At 44.8% G+C, this 27911-nt stretch overlaps 1 protein-coding gene across 2 annotated transcripts in view; it reads left to right on the top strand.

Annotated features, from left to right (window-relative positions):
• Positions 1-27911, top strand: part of KIAA1755 (KIAA1755 ortholog) — an 87156-nt gene that overhangs the window by 22971 nt on the left and 36274 nt on the right. For both annotated transcript variants that reach the window (XM_040436075.1, XM_040436076.1), the window contains exons 7-9: positions 495-611; positions 1467-1565; positions 2032-2180. In XM_040436075.1, coding sequence (XP_040292009.1) covers positions 495-611; positions 1467-1565; positions 2032-2180 — 365 coding nt within the window. The remainder of the gene's footprint in view (positions 1-494; positions 612-1466; positions 1566-2031; positions 2181-27911) is intronic.

Here is a 27911-nt window from a genome sequence, read left to right as displayed (position 1 = left end):
AGTCCAGACCTTTCACCTATAGAAAACATTTGGTGCGTCATGAAATGAAAAATTCAGCAAAGAAGACCCAGTTTTGTTGAGCAGCTAGAATCCTTTCAGAGAAGAACAAGACAACATTCCTCTCCCAAAAGTCCAGAAATTATTCTCCTCACTTCCAGAGACGCTTACAGGCTGTTGTAGACACGGCCCCGTTCCAAGTTTTTGAAGATGCATTGCTGTCATCAAGTTCTAAATGAGTTAATTTTTTTTATGAAATGGTATAATGTCTCACTTTCAACATCTGATATGTGTTCTATGATGTAATGTGAATAAAATATGGATCTATGAGATTTACAAATCATTAAATTCTGTTTTCATTTACATCTACATTTTATACAGCGCCCAACTTTTTCAGAATTCAGGTTGTAAGTAACATATATGAAATAAAAAATACCAGTTTTTTTCTTTTTCACTCTGCCGAGGTGTTCATACTTTCTGAATGTTTGTACTTGTAGGTGGAAGTCCTAACGTCATTGAAATCTCTAGGCAGATATGTGGACATTGGACAGTTGACCTGGGACCTTGGAGGCACCTACCCATACTGCCACAGCGAGTGGGTCCAATTTTATCAGGTGCCACTGCCTGCTAGCAATAAATAAATACGTTTCAGCTTGGTATTTCTATTGTAGCTTCACATGTCACAACTTATGTCTTCAGTTCTCTAGCGAATTTCTCTTGTGCATATGTCAAGAACCTTGATCAGTAAGACGGCTGTCAAGAATATACCTGTTCTACTGGATTTACAGGAGCTGCAGTACATGTTCTCATATCTCAGTAGCCTTATTATGTTAGTTTCTGTTTGATCTCACATAAGCACAAAACTTGAACAAGGGACTTTGTAAAAAAAGAGGATAGCTAAACCTTGAAAAATGATTAAAACATAATACAAATGAATGGTGGATCTATAGATGTGTTAGCTGCCTGTGATGATAATGAAATGATTGCTGAAAAGTGATTTCCATAGAGCTTCCATAGAAGTTTTGATAAATTATTAGGCTTAGAGGCCAGTGCAAAAGCTACAGGATTTTTGGACTTTTTTAAAACTATACATATGGGGCTCATATCTAGGCTGGGTTTGAATAGAGAGGCAACCAGGATTATGGAAATAGCCATGCTCATTGCACATAGAAGTGTCTTAGAGTTACGGAAAAGAGTAGTAGAAAACATATACTGTACCTTGCACAGTTTCTTGTTTCTTCTCCTTTTCCTTCTTTTCTTGCATGTTTATCCTTATGCTGTCTGTGGTTTCCTGTACTATCTTCTCATGGTTCCTGTCAGAAAGACATGAGCATGCCTGTGCTGCACTGAAAGCCAGTCTAATGTATAGCTAATGTAGAGCTAGTTTTCCAACAGTTCTAACAGTGCAATCTAATCTACATTTTATCAACTATTTATTCTTATAAAAAATCTTGGATTATGTTTTTCAGAAGCTAGATTCTTTCTCAGCAGATCTCCGAAAAGCCTCCGATTTACTGCAGCATGCCATCCAAGAACTGGGTGAAGGCAGCACTCTGCAGGATTCAAAGGTAATGGTCACATCCCGATAATTCAATTGTTTTTGTGAGAGATAGTAAAAGTCTTAAACTGGATTTACATGGCCTGAATATCAGGCCGATTATCGGGAACGAGCACTCCCATGAACGCATGTTCCTGATAATCTTCCCATCTAAAGGTGCCGCAGATCAACCAAGGAATGATCAAAACGCCCGTTCTTCAGGTGAAATGATCGAAGGTGCGGACACCTCAATCATCGTTCCCAGGCAGCAGATCGTGCTGTCTAAACAGAACTCTGCTGCTCAGGAACAATGATTTTGTTTGGGGTCCTCAATTTGTGGAGGAGATTGCTTCAAGTAAATGCATCGCTTCGTCATCACTGAATGAGCACACGACTGTCGGGAAGGAACGCCTCTTCTCGACAATTAACTGCTGCTAGGCCTGTGTAAATGTAGCTTTAGACTTGCTGAGCAAACAGTTTATTTTATATCTTCATAGGAAGTAGAGGAGAAAATGGGTCAGTACCGGGAGTTGATGAAGGTGGTTTTAAGCGACTCTCGTTTAGTTTCCTTACAGCGGGAAGGAGGGACCACACTGGCTAGACTTCGCAAAGAGGCAACTCGCTTCTACTGCTCTCAGGATGTCAGGTAACTATAACTCAACCCACTTTCTTAATGTGCCAGTATACAGCTAATCACAAAGGGAAGGTCTTGTACTTCAGTTACAATTAGAGATGAGCGAATCGATTCTAAAGACTCATGACTAAGGTATTGGTTACATTGCTCGGGTCTCCCTAAACCCCTTACCTTTCTTAAACCCACCAGCGAATAAAAGCCGGACAACATTTCGGATAAAATCAGCCACAGCAGCCGTTTTTATTAAATCTAATATATAAAGCTAACAAATATATATAGAAACACAGCTGGCACTACTCAGCGTAATACGATACTAACGGAACTCCGGTCCAAGAAATATGCAGTGATACCGGTGGTGCTCTGCTGAGCAAATGATCCAAATCACATGAATAAAAAAGTAGAAGAAAAAGCGGCACTCACCGAATGTTCACAAATCGCAGCTTTATTGTCGGTTAAAACACAGCAGATGCGGGTCACTAGTGCAGGAATGTAAGGCAACAGCCGTTTCGCGCTAGATAGCACTTTGTCAAGCCCACGGTGATGTGGTGGAGGAGCGCCGTAAATACCCGCCTCCCCTCAACATATATATATATATATATATAAACATAAAGCTGAGTGTATGTGTGTGTGTATGTCCGCCAAAGGAATCCGCACCGTCGCATTTACAATCACGAAATTTGGCACACTGGTACATCAGGTGTTCGGGAAGGTTTTAGACCGGGTCTCAGCTCTCTAGCACGTACCGTTCCTGAGATATTTCCAAAAAATGCATTAGCCAATAGAAGCCTATATACTTGTAAATTGGACTGCGCTGCTTTTGTTGTTCGGAAGGTAATCCTCCTTAATTCAAAGCCATCAATATGCGCGGGTATAGGAAAACATCGGTCATCACAGATATCCACTTTTCTTGTTCGGACAATACTGCGGAACACTAAAGAATCGCACCAATAGTGAAGCACTGGCAACAAGGGGCAAATATAAAAACATTTAATATACTCACAGCCGAGTTAAAATAACAAGCATGTCAATGCAGTCAGACGCTTTTCCTGCTTTTGCCCGACCCGGGTTTCGCTCTGCGCTTCGTCAGGGGCGATACTCCCCCCCCCCCTTTGGGGATGTCTTTAAATACGCAGGTAAGTCCAGCCAACAATGCTTGTAGTAAATTAACACAAAAGCCTTAATACTTAAATATACTAATAAAAACATAATTTCGACATACCATTTCATCAACATCAAATAAATCTCCCCTTAGTAATATATAAATCTTCTAAACTATTCCTAAATACCCCCACTTTCTTAAATAGCTGTCATAGTCATGCCTACTCTATTCAAATCCCCTCCCCTTGTCATTTCAAACAGATTCACTAATTCCATTCATACATCTCTAGTAACACATGACTTCGCCGGGAGCTTCTCACATGATAAATATCCACCTATCATAGACTACACATCTTCCATTCATAAAGGTCGCTTATTCTCAAGCTTTCTAAATTATATTAACTTCAGTTTTCGGTAACACCTTCAGAAATAAACAAGATTTAAGGTCAAACTCCACATTTAACCCATATGGTTGTAACGTATTAGGTTTATATATCCATTATACTTCGCAGCGGCTAATCTGCACAATAGGATCTCCTTACGCCAGTGGGGTTTAACCAGTTCAATACCGATAAACTTTAAACTTCTTGGTGGACATTTTTTAAATGCAGTGACACACTATTGGCCAGATTTATCATTAGCTCAGGTCAGAATAATGGAGTGAAAAAGTCCCCAAAAAGTCTCAAACGCTAAAACTGCGCACAAATTTGCGACTTTTTTCTGCTCTGCACTATGCTCGCCAGTTTTCTGAAAGTGGGCGTGTTTTCTTATGTAAATGAATCTCTAGACAGATTTACTATTGGGACTATTTAAAAAGTCGCAAAAAAGTCGCAATTTCACTCCAGTGAGGACCATGCTTATCTTATAAGACTTTTTAATAGAACATGCGACTTTTTCATAAAAACGTGCGACTTTTTCATAAAAACGTGCGACTTTTGTAAAGCTGCTTACTGACGGATAAACTGCTACCGTCAAACCTCATTTATTACAGTCTTAAAGGGCCGATCATAAATCTGACTTGTCTAAAACTGACTTTAGCCATATGTTAAAGTGGAGTGAGCTGTCAGAGTAATGATAAATCTGGCCCTATGTGTCTCAAGACCCTTCCTAATATTCCTAATATGTACTAATATGTAATTTTCTCATTGTTCGTCCTACATATTGGAGGCCACACGGGGTGGATATTTATCATGTGAGCAGCTCCCGGCGAAGTCATGTGTTACTAGAGATGTATGAATGGAATTAGTGAATCTGTTTGAAATTACTAAGGGAGGGGATTTGAATAGAGTAGGCACGACTATGAAAGCTATTTAAGAAAGTGGGGGTATTTAAGAATTGTTTAGAAGATTTATATACACTGCTCCAAAAAATAAAGGGAACACTTAAACAACACAATGTAACTCCAAGTCAATCACACTTCTGTGAAATCAAACTGTCCACTTAGGAAGCAACACTGAGTGACAATCAATTTCACATGCTGTTGTGCAAATGGGATAGACAACAGGTGGAAATTATAGGCAATTAACAAGACACCCCCAATTAAGGAGTGGTTCTGCAGGTGGTAAACACAGACCACTTCTCAGTTCCTATGCTTCCTGGCTGATCTTTTGGTCACTTTTGAATGCTGGCGGTGCTTTCACTCTAGTGGTAGCATGAGACGGAGTCTACAACCCACACAAGTGGCTCAGGTAGTGTAGCTTATCCAGGATGGCACATCAATGCGAGCTGTGGCAAGAAGGTTTGCTGTGTCTGTCAGCGTAGTGTCCAGAGCATGGAGGCGCTACCAGGAGACAGGCCAGTACATCAGGAGACGTGGAGGAGGCCGTAGGAGGGCAACAACCCAGCAACAGGACCGCTACCTCTGCCTTTGTGCAAGGAGGGACAGGAGGAGCACTGCCAGAGCACTGCAAAATGACCTCCAGCAGGCCACAAATGTGCATGTGTCTGCTCAAACGGTCAGAAACAGGCTCCATGAGGGTGATATGAGGGCCCGACGTCCACAGGTGGAGGTTTTGCTTACAGCCCAACACCGTGCAGGACGTTTGGCATTTGCCAGAGAACACCAAGATTGGCAAATTCGCCACTGGCGCCCTGTGCTCTTCACAGATGAAAGCAGGTTCACACTGAGCACATGTGACAGAGTCTTGAGACGCCGTGGAGAACGTTCTGCTGCCTGCAACATCCTCCAGCATGACCAGTTTGGCATTGAGTCAGTAATGGTGTGGGGTGGCATTTCTTTGGAGGGCCGCACAGCCCTCCATGTGCTCGCCAGAGGTAGCCTGACTGCCATTAGGTACTGAGATGAGATCCTCAGACCCCTTGTGAGACCATATGCTGGTGCGGTTGGCCCTGGGTTCCTCCTAATGCAAGAAAATGCTAGACCTCATGTGGCTGGAGTGTGTCAGCAGTTCCTGCAAGACGAAGGCATTGATGCTATGGACTGGCCCGCCCGTTCCCCAGACCTGAATCCAATTGAACACATCTGGGACATCATGCCTCGCTCTATCCACCAACGTCACGTTGCACCACAGACTGTCCAGGAGTTGGCAGATGCTTTAATCCAGGTCTGGGAGGAGATCCCTCAGGAGATCGTCCGCCACCTCATCAGGAGCATGCACAGGCGTTGTAGGGAGGTCATACAGGCACGTGGAGGCCACACACACTACTGAGCCTCATTTTGACTTGTTTTAAGGACATTACATCAAAGTTGGATCAGCCTGTAGTGTGTTTTTCCACTTTAATTTTGAGTGTGACTCCAAATCCAGACCTCCATGGATTGAAAAATTTGATTTCCATTTTTTTATTTTTGTGTGATTTTGTTGTCAGCACATTCAACTATGTAAAGAACAAAGTATTTCAGAAGAATATTTAATTAATTCAGATCTAAGATGTGGTATTTTTGTGTGCCCTTTATTTTTTTGAGCAGTGTATTACTAAGGGGAGATTTATTTGATGTTGATGAAATGGTATGTCGAAATGATGTTTTTATTAGTATATTTATGTATTAAGGCTTTTGTGTTAATTTACTACGAGCATTGTTGGCTGGACTTACCTGCGTATTTAAAGATATCCCCGAAGGGGGAGGAGTAACGCCCCTGACGAAGCGCAGAGCGAAACCCGGGTCAGGCAAAAGTAGGAGAAGCGTCTGACTGTATTGGCATGCTTGTTATTTTAACTCGTTTGTGAGTATATTAAAGGGTTTCTGTCACCCCATTAAACCGTTTTTTTTTTTTTTTTCTTTAATAATAATCCCTATAGTGCGATCTCATGATACATAATCAAATTAATAATTTTGGTTCAGTAGATTTTGCTAAAAAACGATTTTTAAAATATGCTAATTACCTTGCTACCAGCAAGTAGGGCGGCTACTTGCTGGTAGCAGCCGCATCCTCCGATGGTAATGACGCCCCCTCGGCATGCTGATTGACAGGGCCAGGGAAGGTAATCCTTCTCTGCTGGCGCTGTTAGAATTTGAAATCTCGCGCCTGCGCCGTACCTGGCTTCAATCGGCGCAGGCGCACTGAGAGGCGGCCGCTCTGCTCGACCGCTCCATCCTCAATGCGCCTGCGTCGATGACGTCATCGCATACACCCGGAAGAGAAGACTCCGGCGTCTTCTCTTCCGGGTGTATGCGATGACGTCATTGACGCAGGCGCATTGAGGATGGAGCGGTCGAGCAGAGCGGCCGCCTCTCAGTGCGCCTGCGCCGATTGAAGCCAGGTACGGCGCAGGCGCGAGATTTCAAATTCTAACAGCGCCAGCAGAGAAGGATTACCTTCCCTGGCCCTGTCAATCAGCATGCCGAGGGGGCGTCATTACCATCGGAGGATGCGGCTGCTACCAGCAAGTAGCCGCCCTACTTGCTGGTAGCAAGGTAATTAGCATATTTTAAAAATCGTTTTTTAGCAAAATCTACTGAACCAAAATTATTCATTTGACTATGTATCATGAGATCGCACTATAGGGATTATTATTAAAGAAAAAAAAAAAAAACGGTTTAATGGGGTGACAGAAACCCTTTAAATGTTTTCATATTCGACCCTTGTTGCCAGTGCTTTACTATTATTGCGATTCTTTTGGTGTTCCGCAGTATTGTCCGAACAAGAAAAATCAATATCTGTGATGACCGATGTTTTCCTATACCCGCGCATCTTGATGGCTTTGAATTAAGGAGGATTACCTTCCGAACAACAAAGGCAGTGCAGTCCAATTTACAAGTATATACCGATTGATTGTGAATTTTACCCACTTCACGCTTTGTACTTGCAACGCCATTACTACAGGCAACGTACCGAAGAAAAAGTATTTTCTTTTAGGTTTCCATAACAACCCAGCCATTTTTCTTCACTGCTGTAGGTCAGCTTTAAAGGGGCAGGGCGCTGTGGATGACACTGTTAAGGGAGTGGAGTGCTGTGGAGGTCACAGTTAAGGGGCAGGTAAAAACCCCGCCCCGAGGCCCAGCTAAGCCACGCCCCCAACCCAGTTATGCCACGTCTCTCACACTCTACAGCTAACGGGAATTGAAAAAACAAAGGTAAAAATCAATTTCTGTCAGCTGCAGGGGTAGGAGGGTGACTTTCTCTCTGAAGCTCACGTTTAGACTGCACAGTGCTGCTTTCTGAGAGTGAGCTGCTCAAAAGGACATCTCTGTGTCCGTCCAGGCCCTGCTCCGGACAGAGGACAGGGAGTCTGAAAGCCGGACTGTCCGGCCTAAAACCGGACCTCTGTAAACCCCAGGGGCAGGCTGCTGTGGAGGTCACAGTTAAGGTGACGGTCCACTATGGAGGTCAGTGTTAAGTGGCAGATTGCTGTAGAGGCCACTGTTAAGGGGACGGGTTGTTGTGGAAATCACTGTTAAGGAGATGGGGTACTGTTGAGGTCACTAATAAAGGGGAGGCCGCTGTGGAGGTCACTATTAAAGGGGTGGGCTGCTGTGGAGGTCACTGTTAAAGGGGTGGGCTGCTGTGGATGTTACTGTTAAGGGGGTAGTCTGCTGTGGAGGTCACTGTTAAAGGGGCGGGGTAGTGTAGATGTCACTGTTATAGTGGATACTGTCGATACTGTCTTTTAACGACACACACAACCATTAAATGAAAGCTGGGTCCTTCTGCTAGTAAAATATATATAACAAAACATGAATAACTTAACATTATCCCCCAAAAACCTGAGTAAATGACGAGGGAGGTCCTAGAAGCCCCAATAAAATAATTTCACCAAAATGAACTGGCAAATCTATCTTGCCCTCAGCCGATGAACGCCAGCTCGGATGCACCAACTAATGGACGCCTAATTCCTCAATTCCTGTTCACCTATAAGAGTCCAGCCCCACCTGTGGGGCCCTCCCATTCTCAACTACCACCACATCCACCAACTTCTAGGACCTCATACCGCCAACCACACGCAACTTGACCCCACTTAAATCTACGTGTCCCTCCACCTTCTCAGGGCTGTCTCAATCCCACCCTGGATCCGCAGGGACTATAAATCTATCCCAACCGCATTAAGGTGCACCCCATCCGCTCTCCAAAATTCACCCACTCCTGCTTACAACTCCGAATGCCGGACTGAGACCTCTCCATTCCTAGCCACAAATCTGCCAACCGCCCGATTGACCTTAATACGAGCCTTATTTAATCTATCCACTGATCTCGCACCCCTCTAAGACTGCCTCGGCACAATGTCAGACTACACCGTGATCATATTCGGGAACAATGCCCATAACCTCAGGAGATCAAATTTAATGTCCCTAATTAGCTCCCTAAATGGCCGGGCCCCAAGTCATTAACCACAACATGTAACACCAAAACGTATGACAAGTGATCTAAACGCACAAAGAGGTGCACCTCCTGCATCACCCCACCCCACAGTATACCTCTAATCCCGAGCCACTGCAAAACCAACACATCTCGTGCGAAACCCAGTTGCTGCCCATTCGGTCTCACTTCGCCCTTACTGCCCCCCAGAACACAAATGAGTGTCCCATTATACACCAAGGCCACCTGTAAACCTATGAACAAACAAAAAAACAAGCAGCATTAAACAAAAACATTACATAACCGACTCACAATCTACCCAACCTCACGTACGAGTGGAACCGAAATGATTCCTAACGACCGATTCTTTTTATAACTTTTTTGCTCATCCCTAAATGCTTTTGTCACCACCCCAATCTGGAAAGAATGCCCTGTATAACCCACTGAATTAATCCCCAATACTTTCAAGCATCTTATAAAAATTGTTAGGATGGAATTGAAACCGTGACAAAAACGATCGTGTCTAAAGAAAGGAGCCGTACCCTTCCCGCTCTCCCCACCGTAGTCCTGCAAACACCTAACTGGACAAAGTATGCATCCTGAAACCTCAAACAAAGTCATACACCTTCCCTTGCCCTTGCAATCTGTTTTTGACCACCGGATGTGTATCTCCACCCTATCTGCATACGAATCTACATCTTCTGACCGCAATCCCCCAGTCCTCCTGACACTGCTACTCACCAATTCCCCCAACCAGAATGCCCCAAAAAACACTAATGAAAAAGCGACCTTGAATAAACTAACCTCCCATTGCGAGCGACAAACCAACCCCAACCTTGAACCAATGTCTAACCAATAACTTAAAAGAAACCGGCCTTCTAGAATCCTCTGTCCGCTTACCCCTTCTCCAACCTCTTAAAACTTGCCTAACCAGAAATGTTTCTGTAAAATCAAGAAGACTGCGTAAACGAAAACCAAACACTAAACCCGCAACACACCTATTCAACTGTGCTACTGACCATCCCTCCTCTCTGACGTGATCTAGAAACAAAAATAACGCCATTTCCCTGTTCTCCTCCCTCATTCTTAACTGAAAACACCACCTCTCCCAATTCTCCCAGGCCTTACCGTACGCAGCCCACGTGCCAGGACTCAGTGATGCCCACAAAAGACCCATTACCGTTCCTCCAAGATTTCCCAAAGACAAGCCGGACACTCCAACCACTCGGTATCCGCTTCCTGAGCCAGTTGCCGAAAATGATCCCACTGCAAACGAGAAAGGGTATCTGCAATGCCATTAAAAACTCCCGGAACATGAACAGCCACTATCCAAGCATTGATGAATAAGCATCTTAGCACTAGATATTGTAAGAGCTTAACCACCGGGGGAGAAGATGCAGTCAAACTATTGATTACCTGAACTACCCCAGATTGTCACAATGGAAGCAAACCTTCTCATTCACGAACCTATCCTCCCACAACACTACCGCCAGAACAAATGGGAAAAGCAGCGCCAAATTTCTTACCCATCCCTTAGTCACCCAAGACTCTGGCCACTGTCCCACACACCATTGCCCCAAAACCAACATCCCCGGCTGCATCAGAAGATAACTCAAAATCAAAGTTATTAACAACTTCTCCCATAACTAGCATCCTCCCACTGTAGTCCTCCAAAAACCCTGCCCAAATTTCTAAATCCCCTTGTAACTCCTTCCCCAGCCGAATAATTGATGTGGTGCCGCCACCCTAGCTGTCACAGAAGCCAAACACCAGCAAAAAATGCACCCCATCAGCATAATCCTACACGCAAAATTAAGTTTCCACAACAGGGACTGTGGATCCCTTAACCCAAATTTTTTTGCCCTTTTTTCCTTGCTGACCTCTGACCGCAAATTCACCAACTTGTCTTCCAGCAACCTATATTCCATTTAACTGTGCCGATTATAATCCCCAAAAAACACAACTCGGTCGTCGGCCCTTTTGTCTTCTCCGCCACCAACGGCACCCAAACTCTGCAAACACTGACTGCACAGTATGCAACAATAAGGAACACACCTGTGAACCCGCCGCGCCAAGACATAAAAAATCACCCAAGTAATGAATAACAGATAAACAACTGTACACATCAGCTACCACCCATTCAAGAAATGAACTAAATGTCCCAAAGTAGGCGCAAGACAACGAGCACTCCATTGGCAGACACCTGTCCACAAAATAACCCCCTTCCCAAAAACAACTCAACAAATGCAGACTCTCTGGATGAACCGGTAACAAGCGAAACGCCTCTTCGATATCTGTCTTTGCTAATAACGTTCCCAGGGCCAACTTCCTTACCCAAACCACAGCCACGTCAAATGACGTATAAACCACTGAACATAATTCAGAATCAGTACTATCATTGACCGACACCCCTTTGGGAAAGGAAAGGTGCTGAATGAGCCAAAATTTATTCAGAGGCAGCTCCGAAAACAGACCCACCATATGCCCCAACGCCACCTCCTTGGCCAATTTTTTGGAAACAACTTCAGGATGAATTAGCGCCGACCTCAAATTCTTATGTATAATGGCCCCCCGGCAACTAAACAGGGGGAATGTAAAAACCCAACCTAAAACCACTTTCTAATAACCGCGCCGCCTTCTTATTTGGGTATCTATTTAGAAACTGCGCCATCTTTCCACCCGTATTGGCATCCGACCCTTTTCCAGAATTGTCTCCCCCTTTTTGTCTACCTCCCTTAAAGCACCTATTTGCTCTGTGGGACGTGGTGCATTCGTGTTTAAATTTACACTTTGCCCCAAATGTACAGTTTCCTTCATTAAATTGGAAACACAACCCTTTCGCCGATGTTGCTGCAAAATTTCCCTGTCCTGACCCACCAGCTTCCCCTTGAAAGGGCTGCCCCGACCTCCTCAAAGCCATAACCCTTAGCCAGAGACCAATATCCTTGTGGTCCAAATGTATGTTGGGCCGCACTGCCTTCGTTTGCCTAAATTGCTCGTCGTACCTTAGCCAACCTGTACCCCCATAAACCCTAATGCGCCCAGCAACATTCCGGCATCCTTTCCCCAATTAAGCTTGCCAAAATTGCAAACGCCTGCAACCAGTTTGAAAAAGTGCACAGAATCAATTGATACCGCCACTTTTCCTCTTCCTCCTTTTTTCCTTCATCCTTCTTACCCCTATCCAAATTAAATCTCTCCAAAGGGTGTAAGGAAAAAATTTCCACATACTCCCCTTTCCAAATACGTTCCCTAACCTCCTGTTTCAAGTGCGACCCCAACAGACCCTCAAAACACACATACACCTCGCCCTTTACCGCATCGTCTACTCTTGGCCTTTATCCTCCTACCCACCCACCTCCCGCCTGACTCTGTACCGACACGGACGCCCCTGACCTGCTAGCCAAACCCCGCCAGACACCCCACTCTCGGGACCAATACCCCACGCCGGTAGCGGCGATGCCACCCCGACCCCTAAACCCATCAACCACCCCGCCAATCCGCCCAAAAGCTGCCCCAAACCTCTGCCCAACTCCACCGACGCCCCTCGGACAGCTTAGAAGAGATAGAAGAGGACTCCATGAAATCTCACCAGGCTGCACAGGCGCTGTATAACCCTTGGCAGCTGTTTCTGTATCCCGCCGATCCTGGTCGCCGTCGTCACATGTATAGCTTGGAAGAAAGACGAGACAGAGGGGATATGATAGAAACTTTTAAATACATAAAGGGAATCAACAAGGTAAAAGAGGAAAGAATATTTAAAAGAAGAAAAACTGCTACAAGAGGACATAGTTTTAAATTAGAGGGGCAAAGGTTTAAAAGTAATATCAGGAAGTATTACTTTACTGAGAGAGTAGTGGATGCATGGAATAGCCTTCCTGCAGAAGTGGCAGCTGCAAATACAGTGGAGGAGTTTAAGCATGCATGGGATAGGCATAAGGCCATCCTTCATATAAGATAGGGCCAGGGGCTATCCATAGTATTTAGTATATTGGGCAGACTAGATGGGCCAAATGGTTCTTATCTGCCGACACATTCTATGTTTCTATGTTTCTATGTCACAGTTCCTGGAAGTACTTGCCACGCTGACTCTGTAGTCGTGCATCGATGACTCCGCTGGGTGAGCTCATGTAACTCTCAAAGATGGCTCCTGCCATGTGTGGGGCGTGGCTTTCTCCTTCTTCTTCCAGCACAGCACATCTAGCCCCCTCCTCAGGGATGGCCATCTCAACTGGGGCCCCTTGTAGCCAATGTGCACCAAAGTTGCACAAAATTATTGCCACAAAATTTCAGTGCAAAGTAACCAAACCAATAGACGGTATACAGTTAGACAAAAGTGTTTAAAGCTGCACCAAATTTATCAGCATCAGCCACTGTGAAAAATTTGGACCATCTATAGATGCAAAATTTACTATTAGACAGGCTTATTAACTCTAAGTTTTTGTTGTTTCTTTTTACTTTTAGTTTTTAAAAAAGTTTCCTAGAGGCAGCCATATTGGAGATATATATCTTTCTTGTATTGTCTGTATGTTGCATGTGTGCTTTATGGCAGCTGATTTAAAGAGTACTTCCCTATCTCAGACACTTAGGGCACATTATGACACCTACAGTATCTCGAGAACAAGGTAATGATGATCCCCTGTCACGCCCTGCCCTATGAGTGATCTGAGAATATCTGTCAGACTTGCTGCACGTGAATCTATCTGACAGATTGCTTTGTTGTGGCTTTGGGCAGAATCCCACCTCCTCACAGGTTCTGCTCATTAGTTTGCTAGTGATACTATTTATACCTGCCTCTCACTTTTGCCCTTGCGGTTTATAATTTCTCCTGGAGATCTCTGCTGGTCTTCAGTTAAGTTCTCCTTCCTTCCCTTCTGTTGTTTGTACTGTCTAGGCCTTAGGTAGATGCTAGTTCCTTCATCTTGAGCAAGGAACCGGTTGTCTTTTCGCCTGTTCCCTAGCTAAGGGTTTGTGTCAATTGCAGCAGGGCTTAGGTTGGTGTGCATGAACACTTCTACCATCGAGATTTGTTCATGTTGGTTTCAGTCAGGGAAAGGCTGAGGGATAGTCAGGAGGTGACCTTTCACTGTTCCCTAACTGTGGGGCCTAGCCTGCTGTTTTGTTTTGTTGTGTTTGGTTTGCTTCCCTATCCTCACCTACCGTGACATTATAAACCGCCCATACTGTCATTTTTTTTTTCCTTGCTCGGTGCAAAATGGAAGCTATTGATGCACTGGTAGATCGCATGCAGGGATTGTCTTTGGAGGTTGCTGACCTCCACAATTCCATTGCACAGAGATCTCTGGCGTCTGACATCGCTGGTGGGAACCAGGTCAGCCTTGAACCAAAGTTCGCTCTTCCAGATAGGTTTTCCGGGGGTAGTGATAACTTTGTTCGGTTCAGGGAGTCTTGTAAATTATATTTTCGTCTGCGTCCGATTTCATCTGGAGACGAAAATCAAAGAGTGGGGATTATCATTTCTCTGCTAAAAGGTGATGCTCAGTCCTGGGCTTTTTCTCTGTCGATTGGTTCGCAGTCCCTCTGATTGGTGGACGAATGTTTCAGAGCCTTGGGCCTGATTTATGATGACCCAGACCGGGTCTCTCTGGCCGAATCTAAGCTACGTAGCTTGTGTCAGGGAGAACATATGGCTGAGTCATATTGTGCTGAATTTAGAAGATGGGCGACTGACTGGGAGTGGAATGACCCTGCACTCCGTAGTCAGTTCTGTCAGGGGCTGTCTGAGAAACTAAAAGATGCTCTTGCGTTTCATGAAAATCCCGATTCTTTGGAGGCGACCATGGTTCTAGCCATAAGGATTGATAGACATCTGAGGGAGAGGTGAAAGGTTCCCCTTCAGGCAGGAGGCACTATCATTTGGGGAATCTGTCCCTCCTGTCCCTCGGAGTACAGTGACACTTGAACCAGGGACTGGAGAGGAACCTATGCAGTTAGGTCAGGTCTCTTCTTGCTTTGGTAATAGGAACTCTAGAGTGCAGAGAAGACTGTGTATATATATGCGGGAGTATATTGCCGAGAGTTTGTCAAAAGGACATATTAGACCATCTGAATCACCTATGGCAGCGGGCTTCTTTTTTGAAAAAAAAAACAAAAAACGGGTCCCTGAGACTGTGCCTGGATTTCCAGGAATTAAATCTCATTACTGTCCGTGACCGTGACCCTTATCCCCTTCCCTTGATTTCAGATCTATTTGATCAGATTGTTGGTGCCAAGGTGTTTTCTAAGTTGGATTTAAGAGGAGCTTATAATCTGATAAGAATCAGGGAAGGGGATGAATGGAAGACGGCCTTCAATACCCCTGAGGGTCAATTCGAGAATGCCCTTTGCCCTTTAGTTTAACTAATGCCCTTTTGTCGTTTGGTTTAACTAATGCCCCGGCAGTCTTCCAGCACTTTATCAATGACATTTTTCATCATTTGGTGGGGAGGTTTATCGTTATTTACCTCGATGACATACTGATTTACTCACCTGATATGGAGACTCATCAGGATAATTTAAGACAAGTATTATTGATCCTTCAGGAGAATAAATTGTATGCTAAGTTGGAAAAATGTGTGTTTGCTGTTCAGGATTTGCAGTTTCTTGGTTACTTACTTTCTGACTCAGGTTCTCGCATGGATCCTGAAAAGGTCCATGCGGTACTAGAATGGGGCCGGCAGGAGAATTTAGTAATTACTACAGGAAGTTCATCCTGAATTTTTCCACTATTGTCAAACCTTTGACCGATATGACTAGGAAGGGCGCTGACTTCTCTCTCTGGCATTACAGGCTTTTTATGCAATTAAGGAATGTTTTGCTTCCGCTCCCATTCTGATGCAACCCGATGTGTCTCAACCCTTCATTGTGGAGGTGGACGCGTCAGAAGTGGGAGTCGGAGCAGTTTTATCGCAGGTTCCCTCTCCTAACAAACTCTCTGCCGCCGAAAGAAATTATGATGTTGGGAATAGAGAGTTGTTGGCCATCAAATTGGCCTTTGAGGAATGGCGTCATTGGCTAGAAGGAGCAATTCATCCGATTACGGTAATTACTGACCATAAGAATCTGGCTTACCTGCAATCAGCAAAGCGTCTGAACCCTAGACAGACCAAATGGTCATTGTTCTTTACCAGGTTTAATTTTGTTGTCACTTATCGTCCTGGGATCAAAAACGTCAAAGCGGATGCTCTGTCACGTAGCTTTCCTGGGGGGAGATTCGGAGGATCCCGCTCCGATTTTGACTGATGGGGTGGTGGTATGCGCTCTTTATCCCGAGCTGGAGGCGGAAGTGTTGGGGGCTCAAGGTGAGGCACCTGATTCCTGTCCTTCAGGGAAGTTGTTTGTTCCTTCAGAACTGCGACACAAGGTGTTCAAGGAACATCATGATAATGTCCTTGTGGGACACCCTGGGAGTAGATCCACGGTGGATCTTATTTCCCGGAGATTCTGGTGGCCAGGTTTGCGCAAATGTGTTGAGGGCTATGTAGCAGCTTGTGAGACCTGTGCACGCGCTAAGGTGGCTCACACTCGGCCATCAGGATCTCTTCTTCCTTTGTCCATTTCATCTAGTCCTTGGACTCATTTGTCCATGGACTTCATCACTGATTTACCAAGTTCCTCTGGGAAAACTGTGATTTTGGTGGTGGTGGACCGCTTCAGTAAGATGGCTCACTTTGTACCATTATCAGGTTTGCCCAATGCTAAAACTCTCGCTCAGGTGTTTATTGATAACATGGTGAAACTACACGGCATTCCCTTTGATGTGGTGTCTGATAGGGGGATGCAATTTGTCTCCAGGTTTTGGAAGGCGTTTTGTACTCGTCTGGGTATTCAGTTGTCTTTCTCTTCGACTTTCCATCCTCAGTCGAATGGACAAACTGAGCGCACTAACCAGAACCTGGAGACTTATTTGAGGTGTTTTGTCGCTGAGAATCAGGAAGAATGGTCCTCGTTTTTGTCCTTGGCTGAGTTTGCCTTGAATAACCGTAGAAAGGAGCCAACTGATAAGTCACCATTTTTTGGCGCATATGGTTTTCACCCTCAGTTTGGTACTTTTTCTGGGACTAAATCTTCTGGTATACCTGAAGAAGAGAGTATCTCTTCTTTGTTGTCTTCTATCTGGCGGAAGATTCAGGTTAGTTTGAAAAAGATGGGTGAAATATATAAACGGATGGCTGACAAGAGTCGTATGACTGGTCCGGACCTGTGTGTGGTGTGCTTGTTCACTAAGAACATTAAGTTGAAAGTACCCTCTTGGAAGTTGGGCCCAAGATTTATTGGTCCTTACAAAATCTTGGCCATTATTTATCTGGTGGCATTTCATCTGGAACTTCCGCAGACCTGGAAGATCCATAATGTGTTTCACAGGTCCTTGTTGAAGAAGTATGTTGAACCTGCTAAACCATCTCCTTTGATTTCTCCTCCTGTCTTGGTAGATGGTAATCTGGAATTTCAGATCTCCGAAATACTCAACTCGCATGTTCTTCGGGGTTCCCTTCAGTACCTGGTGCATTGGAGGGGATACGGTCCTGAGGAAAGGATGTGGGTTCCAGCTACTGATGTTAATGCTAGCCTCCTTGTGAACGCCTTTCACGGGGGTCACCCGTAGAAAGGAGGGTACTGTCACGCCCTGCCCTGTGAGTGATCTGAGAAGATCTGTCAGACTTGCTGCACGTGAATCTATCTGACAGATTGCTTTATTGTGGCTTTGGGCAGAATCCCACGCCCTCACAGGTTCTGCTCATTAGTTTGTTAGCGATGCTATTTATACCTGCCTCTCACTTTAGCCCTTGCGGTTTATTGTTTCTCCTTGAGATCTTTGCTGGTGTTTGGTGGATCTCCTGCTCTCAGTTCATCTTCAGTTAAGTTCTCCTTCCTTCCCTTCTGTTGTTTGTACTGGCTAGGCCTTAGGTAGACGCTGGTTCCTTCATCTTGAGCAAGGAACCAGTTGTTTTTCCGCCTGCTCCCTAGCTGAGGGTTTGTGTCCGTTACAGCAGGGCTTAGGTTGGTGTGCATGAACACTTCTCCCATCGAGATCTGTTCATGTTGGTAGCAGTCAGGGAAAGGCTCAGGGATTGTCTGGAGGTGACCTTTACCTGTTCCCTAGCTGTGGGGCCTAGCCTGCTGTTTTGTTTAATTTTGTTGTGTTTGGTTTGCTTCCCTTCCCTCACCTACTGTGACATCCCCGTCTCGAGTATGCTGTGAATGGAGAGGTGGATGCCCATGCACTCTCCATTCACTGCTGTAGGAGATCCCAAGATAGACGAGTAAGCATGCTTGGCAATTATCAGAGTTCCTACAGAAGTGAATGGATAGAGCAGCACATGTGTGGCCCCCTCTCTATTCACAGCATCCATGAGATGGGAGTGAGAAAGACCCTTGTTCTTGAAATAGGTGCAAGTCCCAGAGCTGGGAACCACATCTACTGGACTACTGGACATTTATGGCATATCCTGTAGACATACCATAAATGTCCAAGATGGGAATAACCCTTTAAAAAAACCTCAGAAAAGTGTTCATAGGTATAATACAGTCTACAGGAAGACATGGCGTACAAGTCTACAGGAAGACATACTCCAACAACCAGGGACCGGCAGGAGAGATGCATACAGAGACTTTTCTGTGTGAATGTTATATATTCTTACTATCTTCCCTTATTTAGACCCCCAAAAGAAAATTCGAGCTGTCAACAGTCATTAAATCCACAGCCTCTAATAATAATGAGATGACTGCTGACATTGTCCCTGTCTATACAACAAAGATTGTAAGTGAGCTTATGCTGTGTGCTCCAGTGGCCAGTGTGAAAACTGGATGTCTTTTATAGGCATATTCACATAAAACTAAAAAATGTCAAGCCTTTCTTCAAAAGAATATGTTTACAGTAAAATCTCTTATTTATATAAAAATTAGTTTCTGTCTGTCTATCTGTTCTTTATGCGCGACCAAACGACTGGACCGAGCTTCACCAAGTTTGGCACACAGGTACATCAGGCATCCGGGAAGATTTTAGACCGGGGCTCAACTCTCTAGGACGTACCGTTGCTGAGATATTCACAAAAAATGAACTGCATTAGCAGTTACAAACCTGCAAGTCTTTCACTCGTATCCCAACTGCCATACACACGGTCACATGTCCCTTATCAGCCAATAGAAGCTCGCAGGCTCTTGGTCTCTACATACACAAAGTTTTACTCCAGGTTTCCATAACAACCCAGCCATTTTTCTTCACTGCTGTAGGTCAGCTTTAGGCTAGGGCTACACGACGACAATAAGTTTAACGACACATAAGGCACAACTACACTGCTACATGCATCCATCTTGGATGGATTTTTTGCGACTGTCGTGTCGCAGTCGCAGCATGTCGCAGTGCGACACCATAACCTATCATTATAAAAATTGTTGTGCGACATTGGTTCGACAAAATGTCTCCCGACACATATCGTCATGTAGCCCTAGCCTTAAGGGGGCAGGGCGCTGTGGAGGTCACTGTTAAGGGGGCATGGGCCACTATTAAAGGGGCAGCTGCTGCGGAGGTCACTGTTAAGGGGGCAGCACTATTAAAGGGGCAGCTGCTGTGGAGGCCACTGTTAAAGAGACGGGCACTGTGGAGGTCACTGTTAAAGGGGCGTTCACTGTGGATGTTACTGTTAATGGGCAGGCCGCTGTGGAGGTCACTGTTAAGGGGGCAGGGGCCACTATTAAAGGAGCAGCTGCTGTGGAGGTCACTGTTAAGTCAGAAGGGTACTGTGAGGTCACTGTTAAGAGAGCGGGGTACTGTGGAGGCCACAGTTAAGGGAACAGGTTACTGTGGCAGTCAGTGTTAAAGGGAAGGGTGCTGTGGAGGTCTCTAGTAAGGGGGCAGGGAACAGTGGAGGTCACAGATAAGGTGACGGTCCCCTATGGAAGTCAGTGTTAAGGGGCAGGGTGCTGTAAAGGTCACTGTTAAGGGGGCGGGCCCCTGAGGAGGTCAATGTTAAGGGAGTGGGGTGCTGTGAAACTCACTGTTAAAGGGGCGGGTATTACAAAGGTCAAAGTTAAGGGCATGGGCTGCTGTGGAGGTCACATTTTAAGGAGGCGAGGCACCGTGGAGGGTCAATGTTAAGGGGTGAGGGGCTGTGGAGTTCACTGTTGAGGGGGATACTGTCGATATCGACACATAGAAACATAGAAACATTAAATGAAATACTGCAAATGAAATATACCCATGCGAAGCCGGGTTCTTCTGCTAGTACCATAAAATTTACTCTTTAAGACTAGCAACATCTACATTTTAATGACTTAGGTTCAAAACCAGTGTCTTTCAGAACATGATGGGCTTTTTCACAAAAGCCGAAGGGCCACAGACATAGATGAATAAGATAGAACCTATTTTAGGTTAATGCACTTAACACCATAAGAAGGAAGCAGAGCAAGTTACTTTCTGACCAAGAAAATGATACGGTATGTCACAGGTGTCTCCCAGTGTGCATGCGTGAAAAACAGTTGCTTTGATGAGCTAAATCAGGGGCTGCGGGAAAGTGTGCCAGTATGTTCTCTCCATAATGCAGTGCCTGCTGACAAGTAGAGTCTTTACCTAATACTAGTTACTTGCAGCTATAATTGGTGCACTGCAAGCTAAAAATGTTTCATTTAGTTCTAAAACAAAATTCCCACGTTTCAAAATGGCAAGAAATCAAAGTTTGATTTATTTGACTAGTGGGTTCAGTTTCAAAAGCCGGTCATCATGAATGGACAGCGGTAGCTGCTACATATGTTAGGGCCATGGGTCATCAGATTCATTTTGAGGTGCATCAAACACCCCAAGATAACTAGTGAAGTGGAAGGCTGGATCAGATGCCCCCCCAACGGCTGCTCCCTCTTCCCTCTCACAGCATGAGCCTCGCACAGGCTGAGGCAGGGACACTGTAACATGATCCCTCCATCCCTCTCACAGCATGAGCCTCGCACAGGCTGAGGCAGGGACACTGTAACATGATCCCTCCATTGTCACGGCTGAGGATGGGGGAAATCCTCAGCCGTGTGGAGCCCGGTGATGTTACGGCTGCTTGGCCATGAAGACAGGATTAGGGAGCAGGTCACCTCCTAAAGGCATCCCTAACCTGACCCTGACTCCTAGCTACATGAGCCAACCTTGATGGTAGGAGGGCTCATGCTCCGGAACCTAGAAGTCCCTGCTAGCCCTCAAGATGGCCCTAAGCTAGGAGCTGAGTAAGACAACCCACTCCTCCTAGACACGGAGGAGCAGGAGTCTCAACGGCCAAGCTGCTGTAAAAGGGGAAACATAAACAGCTCTATGGATATGACAGGTGAACAAAGAGTTCCACCTACCTGCCACAGCCTTGCTGACTGGATCCCTGTGTTAGCAGGGTGCAGATCACAATCGCATCCCCACACAGGGACCCAGATCCATAGCTGCACAAAATCACATATAAAACATCACACGGACATCACACATAACTAGAAATAACTTAATGAGACATTATGGTTATGACCACAGGGGTGGCTCTTACTGGCAGGTAGTAATGACATGAGGCTGCTCTCAGCTAAGCATGGCTGAAGCAACCTGCAGGCCTGCAAAAGCTGTGAGGCTTTATAGGCCAAGAAGCCACACCCCACAGTCGGACACACCCAGTGAGACACACACACTAGGAAGGAGATTAACCCTTCCAACACCAGGGAAGGGAAAACACCACTTAAAGGGGACGTGCACACAATAACATAAAAAGGAAGTGCACACATACACACATCACACAAAACCGCATGCACAACGTAGCGAGCTGCAATGGCACAGCTCAGCCTGCTACGCTGCCACATACATACTGTTGCCAGCGGCAACCACAGGTGAGGCAAATACCACAGCCCTCACCTGTGATTGAACACCAAAGAAAACCGCTGACAACCGCATGCGGTTCAGGAGTCACGGTCATAGCCATGGCCGTGACATCCATCCCTCTCACAGCATGAGCCTCGCACAGGCTGAGGCAGGGACACTGTAACATGGTCCCTCCATCCCTCTCACAGCATGAGGGAGAGATACTGCTGCAGCTCTCCTCCCTTCCTTGTCTGGCATTTACTGCCTCAGTCTTGCGGCTTTTTTTGGTGAGGGGGTTTCTAACCATCCACATGTAAGGGGATTTGGTGGTGAAAATGTATGCTGTAAATCTGTAGAAAGCCTCAGGGAAATCGTCAAAATGTTGCTATAGAATTTTGTGTGGATTTTCCTGGGAAAAACAGCCATTTGTTCAAAATGATAACTATTTATGTACTCCCCCCCCCCCCCATCATCCCCCGCAGGTCTCTGTACAGCACACATGTGACTACATCAGCAACAGTCACATGTCTCTTCAAACAGCAGATCGGATCAGATACTGATGACCTATCCTGAGGATAAATCAACCGTATTAAACACTCGGACAACCCCTTTATTATCGCCTCGCAAATTAAGGGCTCATGCACATGGCCGTGGCCGCGTTTTGGCCCGCAAACAGCGGGTCCGCAATACACGGGCATCGGTCATTTGCACCCCGCATCACGGATGCGGGCCCATACACGTGAATGGGTCCGCAATCTGGAAGATGCGGTGCGGTGCGGAACGGTGGCAAAGATCGAAGTCCCATAGTGCTTCCCTGGGTTTTCTGCCTGTGCCTCCGCACCGCGGTGCGGACAGTAATGTGCGGATCGCGGACCCCATTCAAGTGAATGGGTCCGCGATCCGCATGCGGCAGCCCCACGGTTAGTGCCCGTGCATTGCAGACCGCACGGGCCCAGCCGGCACAGATTCATATTGAGTTTTCTAAACTGGACAACCCCTGTAACGCAGAATTATTTTAATTAATTTAATCCTCTGCTTTGGTTTTCCAGTTTATTATATGCATTATTAGCTTGTAGCTTTGAGTTTTGCATATTTACTTGAAAACAGGCCATTTTCTTTGTGTGTGTGTGTGTGTGTGTTCCCATCTGTCTCCACTTGGTGGCACTGCAGTGCAGCTGTGCTCAGTTATCTAGGAGTGGGAATACGCCAAGCCTGCGCTCACCGGGGAGTGATAGGTGTTAAATACTGCTCATTACATGTCCTCCGAATACTCAGCCTTATCAACAACCAGCCATTTAGCACATGCAGGCCTGTAGGAGCTGACACATAAAATTCCTCTCCTGACAGGGACTGAGCATGGGGTCAGCAGCCATAGAGGTAAAATAAATAAATAAAATTTGGATTAAGCCTGTAAATCCTCATTAATATATATTCATAGGTAGCGATGAACAAAGTATAAAAAATTCAATTCGGCTGTTTCGCTGAATTTACTCCGTGCGAAGCGTATTTTTTTGTAAGTAGTGGGTGCAATGGCGGGGAATGGCGATTGCACTGCTCCCGTCATTGTACCCTCAGATGCGGTGTTCATAGCTGATCGCGGCATCTAACATTTGATATTATAGTGTAGCATTAAAAAAATTTAAAAATAATCATACTTACCTCATCTATTTGATTAAAGATCTAGCGTGAAATCTCATGCAGCCCATGATCATCATCTCTGCCGCGCACAGGATTTCATGCGAGATCTTCAATCAAGATGGCGGCAGATGGCTCTTTGTGCTCAATCGGATGAAATAAGTATGGGTTTTTTTTTTCACTTTTTACCGCCATTTCGGGAAAATCAATTTGCTACCATGAAGCACAAGGAAATTCGGCTTCGTGGCAAATTGAATTTTCCCAACGCTATTCATAGGTCTAAATTATGCTCCTAAATTTCAGATGTCTTCATTAAAAAGGTTCTCTGGAAATTAGATATTGAATATCCTCATGATAGGCCATCAGTATCTGATTAGTGGGAGTGCGACTCTCAACACTCTCAGTCTCTGATCATTTGTTTCGAGCGCCGTGGCCTCCTCACAGCATAGAAAACACAGCGCCGTACATTGTATAGTGGCTGTATTTGGCATTGCAGCTCAGTCCCATTCACTTGAATGGGAACTGAGCTGCACATAGGACATGTGATAGATGGACATCCCAGATCAAGGAAGAGGCTCCATCGCTCTCCTGAACACTGGTCGGGTGAGTGATGCAGGGGGTGCTGGGAGTTGGACCCGCACTGATCAGAAACTGATAAGCCATCTTGAGGATAGGTAATCAGTATTTAAGTCTTGGACAACCCACTTTAGCATCAGATGTATTTCTTCTGCAAAATTCCTTTTCCATGTACTTGCATCTGTGCTACGTGTCCTTCCGGTACTTGCACGGTGAGGGAGGATGCCCAATTCAGAACCCCCATTGTAGTGATTGTTAGGGGTCCCACAGGTGTTACCCCAGCGAGGGGTAAACCCCATTAAAGGGTCACTGAGCTTTCAAGAAAACTTTTGAAATGTCAAAGATATATATCCAAACTTTTTGGTTGGTGGAGGTCCGAGTGCTGAGATCCCTAGAATCGCTAGAACCAGGAGTGAGAATCACTCTTTCTCTCTCCACACAGAATGAGACACACTCAATAGAAAGAAAACCAAAATATCGCCAACAACAGCATGATCCTATCACTCATGTGTGGACGCATAAAAGCCTCTCTACCAAATCACATAGACCACACATGTGATCAAACAAAGCATCACTTTATTGAAACACAATGTAACAAAAACAATAAACACATATATAAAATCTTGTGGATGAGTACTGTGATAGAAACCCCCCCTTGGCCAGTAAGGTGCATCCAATAATTATATAATGATAAAGTGACCAGTGCAAGATGGCAAGAACCAGGGATTTCTGTAGAACAAACAACTCTATTGAGTAAAAGATTGAACGCACATTATTTGCCCATACGGGTATCAAAATGTAAATAGTAATCAATACAGTCTACTGGTACAGCCACAGTCAATGCATAAATACAAAAATAGATGGGCCATACTAACCCGGGAGGGAAAAGAAGCAATTTTTTTGACGCGTATTTCACCTCGCCAAGCTTTTTCAAAGGGATACATGTCTCTAAAAGTCAACGTCCCCACCCAGCTGGAGATAATCGCCCCACCTGTGTAATCAAGTGACTACCAATCGGTGTCCAGGGGGCGAGGTATCCTATATTAGGTCCAATTGGATCGCACTGCAAGTAAAATATCTGCCCAGGCACACAAACAGTCCACGGGACCTTCAGTGTCATCATAATCACGTGGACGCTCACATGACTCGAAATTCCGGTCATGTGACCAAACCACATGATCGAAAGAAGGACAGACCCACATCGTACTCAGAGGTTGGTATCCAGGGGGCAAGATCTATATTAGGTCCAATTGAATCGCGCTGCAAATAAACAAAAGGATCTTCAGTGTAATCATGGTCATGTGGATGCTCACAGTCATGTGAGCATCCACGTGATTATGATGACACTGAAGGTCCCGTGGACTGTTTGTGTGCCTTTTTTTTTTACTTGCAGTGCGATCCAATTGGACCTAATATAGGATACCTCAGCCCCTGGACACAGATTTGTGGTCACTTGATTACACAGGTGGGGCGATTATCTCCAGCTGGGTGGGGAAGTATATAGGACGTTGACTTTTAGAGACATGTATCCCTTTGAAAAAGCTTGGTGATGCGAAACGCGTATCATGGAAATTGCTTCTTTTCCCTGGTGCGTCCATGGTGCGTCTATTTTTGTATTTATGCATTGACTGTGGCTGTACCAGTAGACTGTATTGATTACTATTTACATTTTGATACCCGTATGGGCCAAATAATGTGGGTTCAACCTTTCACTCAGTTAGTAGTCGGAGTTGTTTATTCTACAGAAATCCCTGGTTCTTGCCATCTTGCACTGGTCACTTTATCATTATATAATTATTGGATGCACCCTACTGGCCAAGGGGGGGTTTCTATCACAGTACTCATCCACAAGATTTTATATATGTGTTTATTGTTTTTGTTACATTGTGTTTCAATAAAGTGATGCTTTGTTTTATCACATGTGTGGTCTATGTGATTTGGTAAAGACACTCAATAGAAAGTCTTAGTTCCACCTCCTGCAGCGAACATACGGCTTAAGGCAGTTGGAGATTTAAACTGTTTGACCAGCTCAGTGAGATGGACAAAAAAAAAAAATAGGAAAAAAACAAACAGCAGGTGGCGCAATACAGATACATTTTATTGAACAACTCATTGGAGCTGTTGCTAGAAAAAAAAATGCAGAGCTTTTTTTTTCTAATCCAAGACAACCATTTTAAAAGTATTCTCCAGATAAAAATAACGGGCAGATATACTAAGATTACAAATGTCAGTGTTAAAGGATAACTGTCATATTTTCACTCAAAATAAATTTTCATATATGTTGTTGCTGCTGTGGTGATAATCCATAATCACTAATTATTGTGTTCACATACATAGTAACATAGTACATAAGGCCAAAAAAGGACATTTGTCCATCCAGTTCGGCCTGTCATTCTGCAAGTTGATCCAGAGGAAGGCAAAAAAAAACTGTGAGGTAGAAGCCAATTTTCCTCAATTTAGGGGAATAAAAAATTCCTTCCCGACTCCAATCAGGCAATCAGAATAACTCCCTGGATCAACGACCCCTCTCTAGTAGCTATAGCCTGTAATATTATTACACTCCAGAAATACATCCAGGCCCCTCTTGAATTCCTTTATTGTACTCACCATCACCACCTCCTCAGGCAGAGAGTTCCATAGTCTCACTGCTCTTACCGTAAAGAATCCTCTTCTATGTTTGTGTACAAACCTTCTTTCCTCCAGACGCAGAGGATGTCCCCTCGTCACAGTCACAGTCCTGGGGATAAATAGATGATGGGAGAGATCTCTGTACTGCCCCCTGATATATTTATACATAGTAATTAGATCTCCCCTCAGTCGTCTTTTTTCTAACGTGAATAACCCTAATTTTGATAATCTTTCAGGGTACTGTAGTTGCCCCATTCCAGTTATTACTTTAGTTGCCCTCCTCTGGACCCTCTCCAGCTCTGCTATGTCTGCCTTGTTCACTGGAGCCCAGAACTGTACACAGTACTCCATGTGTGGTCTGACTAATGATTTGTAAAGTAGTAGGAATATGTTCTCATCACAGGCATCTATGCCCCTTTTGATGCAACCCATTATCTTATTGGCCTTGGCAGCAGCTGCCTGACACTGGTTTTTGCAGCTTAGTTTGCTGTTTATTAAAATTCCTAGATCCTTTTCCATGTCAGTGTTACCGAGTGTTTTACCATTTAGTATGTACGGGTGACTTGCATTATTCCTTCCCATGTGCATAACTTTACATTTGTCAGTGTTAAACCTCATCTGCCACTTATCTGCCCAAGCCTCCAATCTATCCAGATCCCTCTGTAGTAGTATACTGTCCTCTTCAGTGTTAATTACTTTACACAGTTTAGTGTCATCTGCGAAAATTGATATTTTACTATGCAAGCCTTCTACAAGATCATTAATAAATATATTGAAGAGAATAGGGCCCAATACTGACCCCCTGAGGTACTCCACTAGTGACAGTGACCCAATCTGAGTGTGTACCGTTAATAACCACTCTCTGTTTTCTATCATTGAGCCAGTTACTTACCCACTTACAGACGTTTTCTCCCAGTCCGAGCATTCTCATTTTATATACTAACCTTTTATGTGGCACAGTGTCAAATGCTTTGGAGAAGTCCAGATATACGACATCCATTGATTCGCCGCTGTCAAGTCTAGAACTTACCTCCTTATAGAAACTGATTAAATTAGTTTGACATGACCGATCCCTCACAAAGCCATGCTGATATGGCGTTATTTGCTTATTTCCGTTGAGATGCTCTAATATAGCATCTCTCAGAAAACCTTCAAACAGTTTACCCACAACAGATCTTAAACTTACCGGCCTATAGTTTCCAGGCTCTGTTTTTGGACCCTTTTTGAATATTGGCACCACATTTG

The sequence above is a fragment of the Bufo bufo genome, chromosome 6 (genome assembly GCF_905171765.1).
Source record: "Bufo bufo chromosome 6, aBufBuf1.1, whole genome shotgun sequence".
NCBI lineage: Eukaryota > Metazoa > Chordata > Amphibia > Anura > Bufonidae > Bufo > Bufo bufo.
The sequence above is the reverse complement of the archived record's forward strand: the minus strand, read 5'-3'. Positions and strand labels throughout refer to the sequence as shown.